The 15,932-nt window shown below is 33.6% G+C and overlaps 4 protein-coding genes across 5 annotated transcripts; 3 read left to right on the top strand and 1 right to left on the bottom strand.

Annotated features, from left to right (window-relative positions):
• The first annotated feature begins 208 nt into the window (after positions 1–208).
• LOC103855545 (uncharacterized protein At3g28850) lies at positions 209–2,392 on the top strand. The gene has a single exon (XM_009132540.3). It carries the CDS (start codon positions 1,119–1,121, stop codon positions 2,220–2,222), a length of 1,104 nt encoding a protein of 367 aa, XP_009130788.1. The 5' UTR covers positions 209–1,118; the 3' UTR covers positions 2,223–2,392.
• Positions 2,285–4,094, bottom strand: LOC103855544 (probable calcium-binding protein CML32). The gene has a single exon (XM_033289213.1). It carries the CDS (start codon positions 3,932–3,934, stop codon positions 3,500–3,502), a length of 435 nt encoding a protein of 144 aa, XP_033145104.1. The 5' UTR covers positions 3,935–4,094; the 3' UTR covers positions 2,285–3,499.
• A 245-nt stretch (positions 4,095–4,339) lies between these two features.
• On the top strand, positions 4,340–4,998 carry LOC103855542 (40S ribosomal protein S28-1). The gene is made up of 2 exons (XM_009132538.3): positions 4,340–4,360; positions 4,614–4,998. The coding sequence occupies exon 2, from the start codon at positions 4,615–4,617 to the stop codon at positions 4,807–4,809; it is 195 nt and encodes a 64-aa protein (XP_009130786.1). The 5' UTR covers positions 4,340–4,360; position 4,614; the 3' UTR covers positions 4,810–4,998.
• A 1,569-nt stretch (positions 4,999–6,567) lies between these two features.
• LOC103855541 (protein TERMINAL FLOWER 1) lies at positions 6,568–12,597 on the top strand. Of its 2 annotated transcripts, XM_009132537.3 has the most exons (4): positions 6,572–7,767; positions 7,967–8,028; positions 8,269–8,309; positions 8,399–12,597. In XM_009132537.3, exons 1-4 carry the CDS (start codon positions 7,558–7,560, stop codon positions 8,617–8,619), a joined length of 534 nt encoding a protein of 177 aa, XP_009130785.1. In that variant the 5' UTR covers positions 6,572–7,557; the 3' UTR covers positions 8,620–12,597. The 2 variants fall into 2 exon arrangements, with proteins under 2 accessions (XP_033145089.1, XP_009130785.1); XM_033289198.1 differs by having other exon boundaries at positions 6,568–7,767; positions 7,967–8,309.
• Positions 12,598–15,932: the final 3,335 nt, after the last annotated feature.

Raw genomic sequence — 15,932 nt, 5'->3', positions numbered from 1 at the left:
TAATTTTATTTAATTAATATTTAGTTATAGAATTTATGTTTTTAACTTTTTACTTAAAGACTTTTTCAGATAACAATACAATATATACAGAAGTTATCTTTTTTTAAAATTATATTTTCAGATTTTGGATAATTCTTACTATTCTTAATATTAATCAATTATCTAATCAAAATCAATTAAATTTCGTTTTTATCTTTTAATTTATTTATACATTTTATTCGTTAAGGATATAAACGATATTAACCACTATAACTTTCAACGTGAGAGTTCCATTGTGAAAATTTACTTCGCAAATAATAGTATAGATATCGCACGTTAAATCAATCATCTTTATATATAAATGGAGCTAAAATAGTTTTATATGTTTTATTTTTTTAGTATTCTTGCCCTCAATAGAGTGTTTCTCTTGCTCTCAATAGAGTAATATACATGAGAAAAAGGCTAAGCACGGGTCCTTTCTGTATGGCGGCATTATGAATTAGATATGCAATTGATTATATATATTATCATGATATCATTTCAGTCTTTTTTAATTTAAAGCGCAATCTATGGTGAGTGAGTGGGTATGTCTAGATTGCTGTCAAAAAAAAAAAAAATGTGGCTGTAGTCCCAAGTTCCCAACCAAAGTATTGATAAACCAAAGGGTGGTCAACTATTATAATTTCAATATATTAAATTCGTACGCACATTGCTACAAACAATTGGAAAGCGTTAACGGTCGCTTAACGTACAATAATAGACCGTTGCAGTCTGCAATTGCAGAAATCTAGGCAAAGAGAAAATATATAAAAAACTTTACAGGTAAAATTCGAAGACAAAAATATTTTTAGGAGGCAAAATGAAATAAGATAGGAGTTTAATGAGGGCTAGCTAGTAACTTGAAAAGGTTATACGGTAAAAAACTAAATAAAACATAAGATCAGGGTTGTGTTACAAAAAAAAACAAAACATAAATATCAGGGTCTTCCGACAAAAGTCTTATCGATCCACTTAAAACACTTCCACAATGTCCGTTCGAAAAAATATGACCGTTTGAAAGTAAATAAATTCAGAAATAATAAACTGCCTTCCTCTACTTCAATCTCTGTTTCTTCCCTCAGTAAAAAATCAAGAGAGAGATGGGTTGTGTTTCTTCGAAGCTAGTAAAGAAGAAACTGGTAAGAGAGATTCGAGTCAACAACGGCGGCGATCACATTGTCTCTCTTACTTCAACTACTTACGGTCATCTCGATCTCGACCAACGAGCAGAGACGACTTCTCCTAAGTTACAGGAACTCACTTACGAATCCGAAACAATCAAACCAAGACGATCTACTACACAGAGAGATGATCATCCAGAGATAATCAACACATGGGAGCTTATGAAAGATCTCGAAGATTCGACAAAGATCAGCCCCAAATCTCGCGGAATGTTCGGAAAATCGTGGAAGACTCCGGCGAAATCGAGCCTGGAGTCTCCGAAGAGGAACGGTAGTAGTAAGAGATTCAGAGGAAAAGAAAACAGAGGAGAGAAACAGAGTCCGAACCAGGTTCCGAAGAGAGGCGTGATGCGTTTGAGTTTCCCTCTCAAATCAGAAGAGCCTTTAGCGGTTACTAGGCAGAGGAGGAAGAGTTTCAGTCCAATGTTCGATCCGGAGCTCGTGGCTTCTTACGAGAGAGAGCTCTCTCAGGAGAAGGAGCAGATCAAGATGGTGATAAAAACAGAGGACAAAAACAGAGGATCAGTGAGAATCCTCGAGAGTTTCCCGGAGAAATGCCCGCCGGGAGGAGAAGACTCGGTGGTGGTCTACACAACGACGTTACGAGGGATAAGGAAGACGTTCGAGGATTGCAATAAGGTGAGATCGGTGCTGGATTCGCACGAGGTTAGATTCTCGGAGAGAGATGTGTCGATGCACTCTGTTTTCAAGGAGGAGATCAGGGGCATTTTGGGAACGAGGCAGGTGAAGATACCGGCGGTTTTCGTGAAGGGGAGGATGGTAGGAAGCGTTGAGGAAGTGATGAGGTTGGAGGAGGAGGGTAGATTGGGAATTTTACTTGAGTGTATGCCTAAGCAGAAGATGGGAGGTGGCTGCTGCTGTGGGTGCGGTGGGCTGAGGTTTGTGATGTGTGATGTTTGTAATGGAAGCTGCAAGGTTAGGGATGTGGAGAAGAAGAAGAATACTGTTAAGTGTTTGGTGTGTAATGAGAATGGTTTGGTTCTCTGTCCAATTTGTTCTTAGAAGAGCTTTTTTTTTTATTTTCGGTTTGACTTGGTTTTGGTTTGTAATGATTTGATTACAGAGTTTTCAAAGTTGGGTTTAGGGTTCTTGGTGTGTGAACTAGTAATGACTAATGAGATCTGTGTTAAGTGTTTGTAAACGTTTTTCTTTAATCAAATATTCAATTCATTTTGTTTAGAGCCTTTTAAAATATCACTTCAATGGACTAGTTAGTATTTGACAGACCACATACATATTCGATTGATTTTTTTTTTTTGTATTGCTCCTTGGTTTAATTTGCAGTACAAAGCTTGAATTACAAATTAAATAATACAAACGAATTATATTAATGAATAAAACGAACAAAAGAAAATTAAGAGATATAGTTTAATTATGATTCTTCTTTGCTTTGCTTACATTAAGTTTAACTGAAAATATTTTCTTCTTCACTTTTTGAAAGAATTAATTTGGAAATATGCAAAATATGTTTATCTTACATCGAGTCTTTTATTTATAGTCATGACATGATTGTTGGTAGGATTGGCAAAAGAACAGAAAAAAAAAACTCGATGTTACATTATGAATTAAGTGCAAGATAAGAAGTCAATACATTAATGTTTGAATGCACCAGTTGATATATGTTGAGTTGAGCTTGTTTATATAATGCTCAGGCTGCTCAGATTCCGATAAGAGATTATCCGAAAGCGAATGAGATGGCGTTAGAGCTAGTGAGGAAAGACAAGCTAAGAGAAGTAAGAGCAGGACATGATGGGACATGGGCGGCTCATCCAGGACTCATCCCAATCTGCATGGATGCATTCACAGGCCACAAGGGAAACAATCCATGCATTCACAGGCCACATGGCTAAGTATTGAGATATGACTTTGCGCTTTTGTTATGTGTTTCTTCTCAGATGTTTTTTTTTTCTCTAAAGAGTTTCTATACGTTGGTCTGTTTGTAATAACCAGAACTTGTTCTTTTTATTTCCAATATGAATTAGAAATTTTATAGCATCCTCTCATTCTGTGTTAGAAAAAAAAGCATCGTCTCATTATAGCTTTAAACTTCAAAGCTAAGATGAAGGTTTAGTTTGGTAATGCTTTTTATGTTTAATCACAACTTAATTTGTATCAAAATAATTACATATATATAAGTATGTGAACTCTTTTTAGATGAAAAAGAGATCGACTCAAATCTAAACAAAATCATTCATATGCACGACGATGTCGTTGCTTAAAAAATCAAATTTATAAACAGATAAAGAAAAGCATATAACTATATAAAATCTAGGTTAAAATCATAGTAACGTTTTGTTGTCAGAATTCATCATAGTCTTGAATTCTTCAAAGCTAACATGACCATCTTGGTCTGCATCAACGGCACCAACCATGCTAGCACATTGCTCCATTGACTTATTCCTTCCAAGACGCTTCAACACAACATGAAGCTCACCCGGTGAAATCTTCCCATCACGATTGAGATCATACAGATCAAAAGCTTCTTTCAGAACAGCTTCTTCTTCTTCTTCTTTTTCGCCAACCACATAGCACTTGGCAAATTCTACAATATCTATTTGACGGTCACCATCAGCATCAAGCTCTGTGAACATCTCATCGATTTCTTCAGACGTCATCAAAGGAGAGAAAGCACGGATCCATTGAGAGAACTCGTCCCATGAAATTTTACCATCTTTGTTTTTGTCGATGCTTTCAAAAACCTTAACGTAAGACATTGTTGGTTTCTAATGAAAACTATATGAATGATGATGATGTAAAGAAGTTTATGAAATAAGTTGTGCGATGATATCTATATTTATAGCTAAAATCTGTATGGAGATTTCCTTTTTGCACCCAAAAAAAAAAAATCCTAATCCTTAATGGTTTTCGTATTTTCCTTTATTAAATTAAAAACACGCGTTGAATTAAAAGAACCGGCAAGAATCACTGAACCAAGCGAGACGTTGTGTAACCCGAACAACTATAAAGCCCAGCCCATACAAATTTAAGTGGGCTTTGTATGGGCCGTATCGGATCAATCCACACCTCCTATAAAAGCTCACGATAACAACAAACTTTCTCGCTTCTCTAGAAATTAGGGTTTTTGCATCGCCGCTAAGTTCTCTCACCTCCGCCGCCTCTCCCTGAGCCGTCGTCTTTAGGTATCTCAACCTTCTATTTGATTATTGCAATCTTTACGAGATTTGTCGTCTTCTTTTTTTCATTTCTCTCGAATCTGTAATTAGTGAACTCTGCTCTGTTTGTTAGATTACGGAACCTAGTTTCGCTTCAGACAGCGATTAGAAACAAGGATTGTTAGTTTGTTTTGTCTTAATTCATAATCAGCAGATTGAATATATCCTAGCAAATGTGAATTCTGATTTTTTTTTTCATGTTTGTTGTATATTGAATCAGAATGGATTCTCAGATCAAGCACGCCGTGGTGGTGAAAGTGATGGGTCGTACTGGATCCAGGGGTCAGGTGACCCAGGTACGAGTGAAGTTTACAGACTCTGATCGTTACATTATGAGGAACGTTAAGGGACCAGTGAGAGAAGGCGACATCCTCACCTTGCTCGAGTCTGAGAGAGAAGCTAGGAGACTTCGTTGATGCGTCTTGTTCTTGTTCCTTCTCCACTAGTAGAAACAAGAAGACAGAACCATGTCTGCTTTTTCTCTCTTTTTTCTGTTTTCTGTGTCTGGATTAGTGATTATGCCTTCGAATTGAATTCTGTTTTGCTATAAGACATTTCATGGATTGATTTATGTTCTCGTCTTATCATATTTTTGTTTGAAATCATCAGTACATCATCACCCTCCAAAATCTCTTGGATTAATCAACCGAAATGATATAGAAAGTTCTAAGCCTTTTTAGATTATATGATTTTCTATTAATTTTCTCCAACTTATTATCTAATGTATTAATTTTCAAATCTCTGCTTCAAAGTAGCCTTTTAGCTTGATCCATTTTAAGACTGGCCATGGTTTTATCCACTGGGTGGAGTTCGTCTTGACCATATGCGCTTAGGCATGAAACGGGTCTGTTTTAACTTTCCAAACAGAAAATTTGAGGTACGTGTGTGTTTTTGACTTACCGGAATATCATTACTTGTCATGGAAGTGCCCCCACGCTTTGTGTTTTGTTTTGGGTCTCTCAAATATTAGATGCGAGAATTCCAATAAGATCGTTTGTTCATTTTCAGATGACCGTCGAAGATGCAACAGCAAAAACTCTCGCTGTGACTGAGAAGATTCAGTTGGTAGTTTTGGGGTTATAATGCATTCTCTGTTTCTTGCTACATCTTTTGGTTTAAAGCTTCATCAAGCTAATTGATACGTTGGCCACTAGTCTAGTTGATGTTCTTCTTTGAAATATATGTTTTGTTTTTATCTGCAAAGCTTATATAAGCCATCCATTCTGCTTTGTGCCTTTTTTTTTTTTTCCCGTCAAGTTTATTATAATAAAAACTGAAAAGGGTTTAAGCCCAAATTACATAGTCCGAGGCCCAACCAAAAGCCAACAAAACCCAAAACAAATGGGGGAAACACACACTCAAACGGCCCTACGGCCCAACAACCAACCCGAACGACTTCAACCGGCCCACGGGTCAGGGACGCTCGGCACGTGTAAGGATAACGCCCCTCAGTGCGGCACGCGTCACGTCAGCATCAACCTGACCTTCACCATCTCGAGAAGTCGCCGGAGATACACCACCGGAGGCCAGGAGCTCGGACAAACCGCAAAGCCTCCATCAAGACCACCTCTTCTCTTTCACGCTTTGTTCTCGCTTCGGAGAGCATCATCGATCCGATCGAGAGCTCCTCCGACAGCACAAAACCATTACCCACTTGGGATCACGAACCAAAAGACCCCCACACACACCCAACACACACCCAACGAAATCAAAGACCGAACCAAAAGACTGGAGCAACAAACCGGCGACGCAAGGTTGAAGAAACCTTCACCCCCGGAGAACAGAACCGACGAAGGCGGAGCTGCAAAAGCCTCCCCTCCCGGAGACAAGAACCGGCGGCGACGGAGCTGAAGGAGCCTCCATCTCCCGGAGAAGAAACATCCACTGGCTAAAAACCCTTAGCTTCTCCCCACCGTACCTTCACCCGACCGCGTCTTGACTCCAAAGACAGAACCTCCGCAGAGGAGGCCTGAACCAGAGCTCAGACAAGGCGGAAGACGGAGGTGACGAAGGAGAGACGCACGACCAACATCTTTAAAGCTACTCTAGGGGCTCCGGCGACGGCACGCACGCTCACGCGCCGGCCGCTCGCCGGACCAACTTCAAGATCTACTTTCTCTCTCTACTTTCTCTCTCAGTCTAATCCGCTCCTGCTTAAACACGCTTTGTGCCTTTATTCTGATCAATTTCCCAATATGATTAAATTCTCAATCAAATTTTGCTTCTATAAGAAAAGTATATATAAACTCTTATTTGGAGTCTCCACTAAAAAAGTAACAATTATATTTTTATACGGCTTTTATGTTGATTCCATAAGACTTGTTATTTTTGTATGATTTTCTAACGATTTTTGTTGTTGTTTTGGTGGAACTCTTAAGGTTTTACAAAATTACATTATACATGTACAAATCATTCAGTACAATCTCCATTTTAAGAATCGTTTCTTTACGTAAAGTCTTGGTTATAATGATAATTAATGTTTTTTATAACTAGTGTTCTTTTGAAGATCCAATGCGTTGTCGGTTCCAGTAGTGGGGAAGTCCCCAAATTCTGCGATCGATTTTTTTCTTTTAACCATTGGTATATTACTTTTTAATATTCCTTTGCCATACGTTTACATCTTACTAAAATATGCCTTATACGATCTATGATTACTGGTATTATAAAAATTCATAATAGTTACCATCCGTTTTTAATTATGTTTATTCTTAATGCAAAAGAACAACAAAATCCCACCTTAGGACAATGAAGTGACCTTTGGGCAATAATTTTATCCGTAGTTGTAATAGAATCATGTACGACGAGTGAAAAGAGCTCCTGAGTTCATTTATTCAGAGAGATATCTAGCTAGGATTTTTTTGGTCGAACTTTTAATGGTTTTTGTTCTTGACGCCGCTAAAGATTATATGATTCTGTAAATTAATGGAGTCAGTTATTGATTGGTTTAAGACACTAGTAACATAAACCATATTAGTTATAAATGTCTTAATACAACACGAGAGAGAGCGCTTGCCCCTAAAGTGTCTCTCTCTCCCAAGTTGGAAAACCCCTATAAATAGATGTCTTGGTCATCTTTGTTAACCCACACCACTACAAATCTCTCCCTTAGCTCACTTTAAATCCCACATTTAGTTAGAAGCAGAAAGAAACTTAATAAGTTAAAAATGGAGAATATGGGAGTTAGAGTGATAGAGCCATTGATAATGGGAAGAGTGGTAGGAGATGTTCTTGATTTCTTCACTCCAACAATTAAAATGAATGTGAGCTACAACAAGAATCAAGTCTCCAACGGCCATGAGCTTTTGCCTTCCTCTGTCTCCTCCAAGCCTAGGGTTGAGATCCATGGTGGTGATCTCAGATCCTTCTTCACCTTGGTATATATGCATATATTAAGATTATTCTGAAATTAGCACTAATGTTGGAACGCTGGTTGTTATGGTCAAAACATATAAAAGTCTCTTTTTTTATCTTATATTTTTTACATGTTTTGTAAATAACATGATGCTGTTATTTAAATTTTATCATTATTATTTAATATTTTACTGATGGTAAACACAACTTAATCGAAAACAGGTGATGATAGACCCTGATGTTCCAGGTCCTAGTGACCCCTTTCTAAAAGAGCACCTGCATTGGTACGATCATTTTCGTTTGTCGTTTCATTTTGGGCCAATATTCAATATGTATTTCATGAGAATTTTTAACCCTAATGATGTTTTTGTTTTTTTTGTCTCTCGACTGATTTTATATGAACTTGAGTTATTTTGGTCAAAATCTCTTCCATCACAACACGGGGATTTCCCTAAACTTTTTAGTAGAAAGATAAAGAAATTAATTCTTGTAAATGTTGTTTTTTCTTGTAAATGTTTAAACAGGATAGTAACAAACATCCCCGGTACAACCGATGCTACATTTGGTACGGACTCGTCATGAATTTTGCGATACATAATACTTTAGTAAAATATTTTCACATATTCATTAAAGACATTTGAATTGAAATAATAGGAAAAGAGGTGGTGAGCTATGAGTTGCCAAGGCCTAGCATAGGGATACACAGGTTCGTGTTTGTTCTGTTCAAGCAGAAGCAAAGACGTGTTATCTTCCCAAACATTCCTTCGAGAGATAACTTCAACACTCGAAAATTTGCGATCGAGTATGATCTTGGTCTTCCTGTCGCTGCTGTCTTCTTTAACGCCCAGAGAGAAACTGCAGCTCGAAGACGTTAATCACGTTTATGCCTATCAAATGCAAAAACCAAAAATTAATAAAATGTTTATTTCTGTTCTAAATAATTAGCCATGTTTGTTTTTATGTTCTGAATTTCTGTACTTTGAATAAAGACTGACAAAAATGAGTTGAATCCGACAAAGTGTAATCTTTATTAGAACATGATTTATTGTAAAAAAAAAAAAACATGATTTATTGTATACACAGTATACAGTAAACCCTTATTTATGGTTTAATAGGTCACGTCGAGTTGATTTAGCTTGTTCTTATATGATATATGATAAACGTGGAAACAGAAGAAAAAATTATAAAAAGACAAATAACTTTTAGTTCTTTGGTCAAATTGACAAGAGTTTGATGACCGCCTAAAACTGGACGCTTCTTCTCTCTCGGCGAACGTGATATATCATCAGTTCATATTTTTTTTTTGAATGACTGTTAAATTTATTCAGATCAGAAAAACTTTTTTACAATTTGTGTGACTTGGTTTTGTGAAAAATAATAACTCAAAACTACTGAAACTTCTTCCAGATATCTATCGTGAAGCAAACCATATCTATTCATATCATATATATGTTCAGTGTTTGATATTTTGAAAATGTATATACAAATATATACGTTGATGCTAGTGCAAACTTGTGTATATTTTGAAAATGGGTATATGTAGTGAATTTATCCAAGGTCCTAGTACAATAGTTTTTTTTTTTTTTTTTTTTTGATAATCTCCTAGTACAATAGTTTTCTTTCAATATCGTGTTTTTAGTTTTATTGGGTATTATGTCACTATTATGCCTAAGTAACGTGCATGGTATAAGGGACGTATAATTTCAACTGATCAAATGAAGTAGCGGTTATTTTGCAAAAAAAAAAAAAAACAAGTAGCGGTGACAACGCAATTACAAAATTAGAATCATAAAATGCTTTAAAAAAGAAAAAAATATATATATATATATATATAATAATGGTTATATATATGTAAAGTTTCTACTAATTCCACGTAAAGATTAATTTACATCTACATCCAGTGTTCAAATAAAGAAAAGAAATATTAAAATGGATTGGCCATTTTGGGTCATTGGGTGCATAGTAGTACTGCGGCATAGATATGATTACCTCATGTTGAAGAGATGCAAGTGGGAGAAATTACTTTCAACGGTACACTCAAGAAAGACAACGTGTTGTTAAATGAGTGGTTTGCAACTAAGTACTGGTACACGTATCCTCAACCCATAGCAACTACTTCTCTACATGTATATTCGCTATCATATCAACAAATCTAGCAAACTATTACTACTTTATTTGGACTTTGTTAGATTACTATATAGTTTGGATTCTTGTTTATGAATAAAATATTAAGGGTATCTCCAACATTAACACTAAATTTGGTGTTGAAATTACACCAAATTTGGTGTTTTGGTGTCAATGTTTTTTATCATCTTCAACAATAACACCAAATCTTACACCAAAAACAATATTATATATTATTTGATGTTTTCAGTTTTAAATTTTTTATATTTCTATTATTTGTAATTGATAAATAATGATTTTGTTATATCTAGATTATATTTATATTTTATTATTTGTAAGTGATAAATAATAATAATTATTTACTAATTTATTTTGAATATAATAATAAAATAAAATAAAAATTTTAATTATATGAAAATAAATTAAAAATATAAATAATATAATATTATTTATGTTTAATTACAAATTTGATAGTAACTGATCTATATTATTAAATGAAACACATTAAAATGTATTTTAGAAATTTTGTGTAATAAATATTATCACACCAAATGTGAAAACAAATTTAAAACAAAAATAATACAATATATTTATGTTTAATTACAAATTTGATAGTAATTAAATTATATTTTTAAATGAAACATATTAAAATATGTATTTTAAATATTTGGTGTGATGAATAGTGTTACACCAAATTTGGTGTAAAACTAGTCACAATACACCAAATTTGGTGGAATAGTGTCAAATTTGGTGTCTTGTTGGAGATGAAATCACACCAAATTTTGTGTTTTGGTGTCTTGTTGGAGATGACGTAGATAGTATATCATCTTCATTCACCATATGATTAAGGGTGATGATACGAAGTAGATTTTAATTCAGTTTTGGACCTCTTGGTATGAAAAAAATACTGGTTTTGTTTGCAATTTTGCATGTGTAAGTCAGTGTTCAACATTTTATATAACTTTTTGTAAAAAATAGTTTTTAATCGGCTTTTCTGCCAAATCCATTTTTCAAAAAAAAAAATCATCTTTTCAGCCTCGATTAGCTAATGAATCACCTTTATAAATAAAAGAAAGATGTTTAATACTACATCCATTTCATAAAGATAGACTTTTTAGTATTTTTATATATATTAAGAAAACACATTAAACTACCATAATAAATGTATCCTTTTTTGTAATTTTCAATTTTCAATAACTTTAAATCAATAGTAATTCAATAAAGTCAATTAATTTTCTCGAAGTTTATAATTTTTTTCATAGAAACACACAAAAATAGATATTTGTGAATCAAACTTTTTTTTAAAAAAGTTTATCTTAATAGAACGGATAAAATGTCTATTTCTTAAGAAATTAATTATCATAAGTATAATAAATAGTTTAAGAGCTAGAATGGATAAGAATACCTACAAATGTGTCATAACAAATCTCATGCATGCAATTATTGTTTTCAAGACTTTAGATAAGTATTTACACAGTACACCTACGTCGGTAAATGATTCACTACCAAATCAAGGGGATGCAGAGACTTTAGTATTTGCCTGAAAAAGAGACTGAACTATACGTTACATAGAGTGTTAGGGTATCAGTAAGAGTGGAAGACCTCTGTTGTGTTTAGCCACTTATGGTTATTTTCATAGCTAGATCTTTTTCAAGATAAAACATCTTTCAATAGTATGTTTATTTGTATAAGGACCGGCCCTCTTTTGTTGTTCAAATCAACGCGTGCTCTGTTCCATCCCTGGTTTTACTGAACATTTGCTTCATCTAAATATATTTGTCATTTGCCAAAAATTGTACCAGTGTTAAGTGTTTGGATATGAATCGTTTTTTTTTTTTTTTTTTTGCTAAAAAGGTTAATATCATAAATGAAGTGGTTAGGTTACAAAATTGCTTCCTATACAAATGATTACTTGGCAAAAAAAAAAAAAAACAAGAAATCATTAGTGTTGAACTAGGAATGGATAATCAGGCTAAGATTAGATCAGCCATTTAGCCATAAGGTTTCGGAACCGTCGTTAATATCATAATCAGGATATGAATCGTTTTGAACTTCGCTTATATATGGGTCGGGTCATAGACCTAAAAATGTTAGCTAACGTTTTTCCTTAAGACATATGAATTCGGTACACATAAATCACATCATTCAAATCGCACATTGATTAAGAAAAATATATCTACCGGTACATAGATCTACAAGTACACTGCGAAATATTCAATTTCACCGGTACGAAACCGCAAACCTTGTGATTAACCAGCAGTGCAAATAACTAGCCGCCAACTTCGGTTTAGGACGAATCTCAAGGACAAACCAACATGCAATAACCTTGCGATTAAAAGAGACGACCTGCCATGTTTCATGTAATAACAAAGAAAAAAGAAGAAGAAAGGGACATACTATCCCTTGGACCAAGTCCACTGGTCCGCATCAACACAAACATTACACTTTTAGGGGTTTGTAATATATAAACGCTGTCTAAATTTGATTGGTTTACGTGTCGTAGAATCGTGCCAGGCCCCTCTCAAGAATTATGTGAAGGTTTAACATATCCTCGTATTGTTTTGGAATTGGCGAGTTTTGAATGTGCTTCAGATATATTATACACTCACAATAAACAAACAACATATATAAAGCGAAGAGTATATGCATTTACGCATGAATAATACGCAGAATGTGCTACCAGTGTTAAAAAAAAATCCTTTTTTTATTAAAAAATTCTTAGTCCCTTCGGAGACATCCGATAAAAATAAAAATTAAATAATACATTTACGCATACATCTAGAAAATAAGTAAATTTAATGAAATTAAGATGTACATTTTAGTGACTTAATGCAATGCATGACACTGAATTGTTACAACAAACGCTAGGGATGTTGGATTATAATCGTTTTGGTTTTGGTTTTTACGTTTGGTGTTTTTTTCGTCTCAAATGAAGCAAGCGTTTTGTAACAAATTAAAAGGTAAAATACATGTCTGCGTTAGTTTAATATTATTTTCATACTCTGCAGTGACTTAGGAAAATCGTATAATATTTTTTTTAAATTAATACAGTCATTTCTCGATTTTTACAACTAATTAACTAAGATGATTATGCATGAAAACGTGATTATAGATGTAAACATAACGATTTTCACCAAATCAAACAATCTGCTTTTGTAAAAATATCTTCAAACTATAGGAGTTTCTTCTGCGATGCTTTTGTACTGGAAAAAGCTGCAGAACAATATGTGTCTTTTTTCTCTTTATTTATTTTATCCGAATTTACTTGCCTTTTTATTTTATAAAAATTACTTTGTTATGCAAACTGCGAAGACTTTCTTTTGGAAGCGTCTGTTTGCAACCAAAAATAATAATCACAAGAAAATTGTCTTTTTGAAGAGTCCAAAGGTAAAGGAAGAGACTAGGAACAGCAGCCACACCTCCTCTGTTCACAATCTTGGTTCTGATTTGCAAAATCTAGCAGGAAAGTTTGGTTAATAATACAGCTTTGGGATCATTCGTATACGCCAAGTGGCCAAGTATATTGTTCATTCCCAATTTACCACTGTATTTCCAACTCGGTGTGAATGTGATCCACAGATTCATACTTGAGTAGTGTATATTTGTTTGGTCAACATTACTGTTTCTTGTCCACAGATCCAAGAACCCTATACCATGTGAACTTAGAAATAATTAGTCCGTACCGAAATTATTTGCTTATCTACGTATCGGGCCGGTTTGGGCATATAATATTCCATCCAAAAGCCCAATCTCTGTTCCCTCTCGACTCTTCTTGTTTCATTATAGTTAGGCCTTGTTCTGCAAAAGAACGCTAAAACCTTTTGACTAGCTAGAAATTCTGAAAATAGTGAGACCAAGCAAGTAGATGGCTACTTGTTAAACAACCTTTCCAATATGTTAAGTGTAATTTATCATCCAAGATTGATGCGGACCAAACTGGAAATTGACCCCGTAGAAGCCAGGACCTGAAGGAGAACATGTTAAAAGGTGCACGTGAAATAATAAGAACAAGTTGTTGAACACGTGATCCCTTTGTTTCTTTTTTTGAAGGGATACTAGGTGTCTTCGTGCAGTAAAAAAATTTAAAATATTTTTAACAGATAAATATAAATTATATTTTAAAATAAAATTTTATCAATATTATAATTTTTTTTTGTATCAATATTTTAATATAAATTTGATTTAGTTAAACATAAAAGTTATATTTAAGAATATGCATGTATATTTTTGAAATTATAATCTTAGATATATTTTTCTATCTATTTATTTTAATTAAATATACTACATAAAATTGTAAAAGTTGCATAGTTACCAAAAATTAAAATTAAACAATATTTATAAAATTTGTAGATATATAAGAAAATAATGATTTTACGATTAATTTTTTATAATTTTCTAAAAAATTGTATACATTTTTTGACAATTTTAGTAATAAAATTCTATAATTTAAAAATATGTAATTATATTATATTTCGAAATTTATAATGTCATATTTTAATATATTTATTTTAATGATGATTTAAGAGTTATCCCCATATTCTAAAAAAAAATTCAAATATATAAATTGACACTAAATGTAATATATGAGTTATTACCATATTTTAAAAAGTTTACCAAAAATATAAATTAACATTAAATGCAATTGTCCATGTCATATTAAGCTAAAACATATCATCAATTTAAGTAGCCATGTCATATTTTTTTGTGAAATTGATTGTATAAATGACATGTGGCAAAATCACTTAGCAAATATAGTCTAGGGGATTCAATAATGTATGCTTTGTCCTCTTGCAACTGATTGCCTTTCCTTATTAATTAAAATTCCCTCAAAATAAAATAGAAAACTAAAATGTTTTGAATATCGTCGTCACCAACATTTTAATTTTAAATATTTCTCATCTTTATATTTTTGTTACAAATAACAATTGAAAAAACACTAAAAAGTAAACGAAAAACAAGGCTCCTATATTGGGTTATCCAGCCCAGCCCTATAAAATATAAACCCAACCCTATTCTAGCCGTAATCATACTTTAGCCCTACATGCATGAAGGGCTGGGTTAAGGTTGGCGGGAAAACTCGTTTTCTCGATTTTGGCGGAAAAATTTAATTTTTCAATGTTGGCAGGAAAATTCGATTTTATGGCTTTGGCGGGAAAACTCGATTTTCCAATTTTGGCGGGGAAATTCGATTTCTCGGTTTTGGCGGGAAATTCGATTTTTCAGTTTTAGCATGAAATTTGATTTCCCGATGTTGGTGGGAAAACTCGCTTTTCCAATTTTGGCGGAAAAGCTCGATTTCCCGGTTTTGGCGGAAAAACTCTATTTTTCGATTTTAGCGAGAAAACTCGATTTTCCAATTTTGGCGAAAAATCTTGATTTTTTTGCAATTTTGACGAAAAACTCAATTTTGAAATTTTGATATAATTTTTTTTCTTTTTGCAATTTTAGCGAATAACTCAATTTTACGGATTTGGAAGAAAAAATCTTTTTTGAAGTTTTAACTCCAACATCAAAACATTATTGTTTAACAAAAAAACCAAAAAAATTATCTAATAGGTCAACCCTGTCAAAAGACTCAAACCCTTTACTTCTTAAACCCAACTCTAAATTGGCGCTAAATACTTCTTAGGTTAGGGCTCTTAATTATTTGGATGGGCTGGACCAACCCTAAATATAACAACCCTAAGAACAACAGTAAGGTTTAATTTGGTGTAGTGTTTTGCGGTAATGGCAGCTTTAAGAAGTCAGTGTGTGCGTCTTTAGTATTCAAAGTTACTGTAACATTCACATGGTTAAAACTATTTTGCACAGAGCACATACCTTGAATAATATAGCTTTCATCAACTGGTTCAAGATACGATGACTAGATATCGATCTTACTGGTGTATTCTTGACCCCAAATAAATGCACTCGATTACCCAGTAAAAAATAGAAATTCTAAGAATATTCTTATTTTATAGTTGTGACGTGACACAACGAAAAACCAGCTTATCAGGTTATAAGTTTTAGTTTCATTCGGTTTAGTAAGACACTTGTTGGAAAAGGGAACCGAAATGAGGTATGA

The sequence above is a fragment of the Brassica rapa genome, chromosome A03 (genome assembly GCF_000309985.2).
Source record: "Brassica rapa cultivar Chiifu-401-42 chromosome A03, CAAS_Brap_v3.01, whole genome shotgun sequence".
NCBI lineage: Eukaryota > Viridiplantae > Streptophyta > Magnoliopsida > Brassicales > Brassicaceae > Brassica > Brassica rapa.
The sequence above is the reverse complement of the archived record's forward strand: the minus strand, read 5'-3'. Positions and strand labels throughout refer to the sequence as shown.

Excerpts from the sequence above, each read along its gene's own strand:
- LOC103855545 (XM_009132540.3), top strand. The coding sequence starts at position 1,119 with ATGGGTTGTGTTTCTTCGAAGCTAGTAAAGAAGAAACTGGTAAGAGAG.
- LOC103855544 (XM_033289213.1), bottom strand. The coding sequence starts at position 3,934 with ATGTCTTACGTTAAGGTTTTTGAAAGCATCGACAAAAACAAAGATGGT.
- LOC103855542 (XM_009132538.3), top strand. The coding sequence starts at position 4,615 with ATGGATTCTCAGATCAAGCACGCCGTGGTGGTGAAAGTGATGGGTCGT.
- LOC103855541 (XM_033289198.1), top strand. The coding sequence starts at position 7,558 with ATGGAGAATATGGGAGTTAGAGTGATAGAGCCATTGATAATGGGAAGA. Across the intron at positions 7,768-7,966 it reads TCAGATCCTTCTTCACCTTG|GTGATGATAGACCCTGATGT; the intron begins GTATATATGCAT and ends AATCGAAAACAG. Across the intron at positions 8,310-8,398 it reads TACAACCGATGCTACATTTG|GAAAAGAGGTGGTGAGCTAT; the intron begins GTACGGACTCGT and ends TTGAAATAATAG.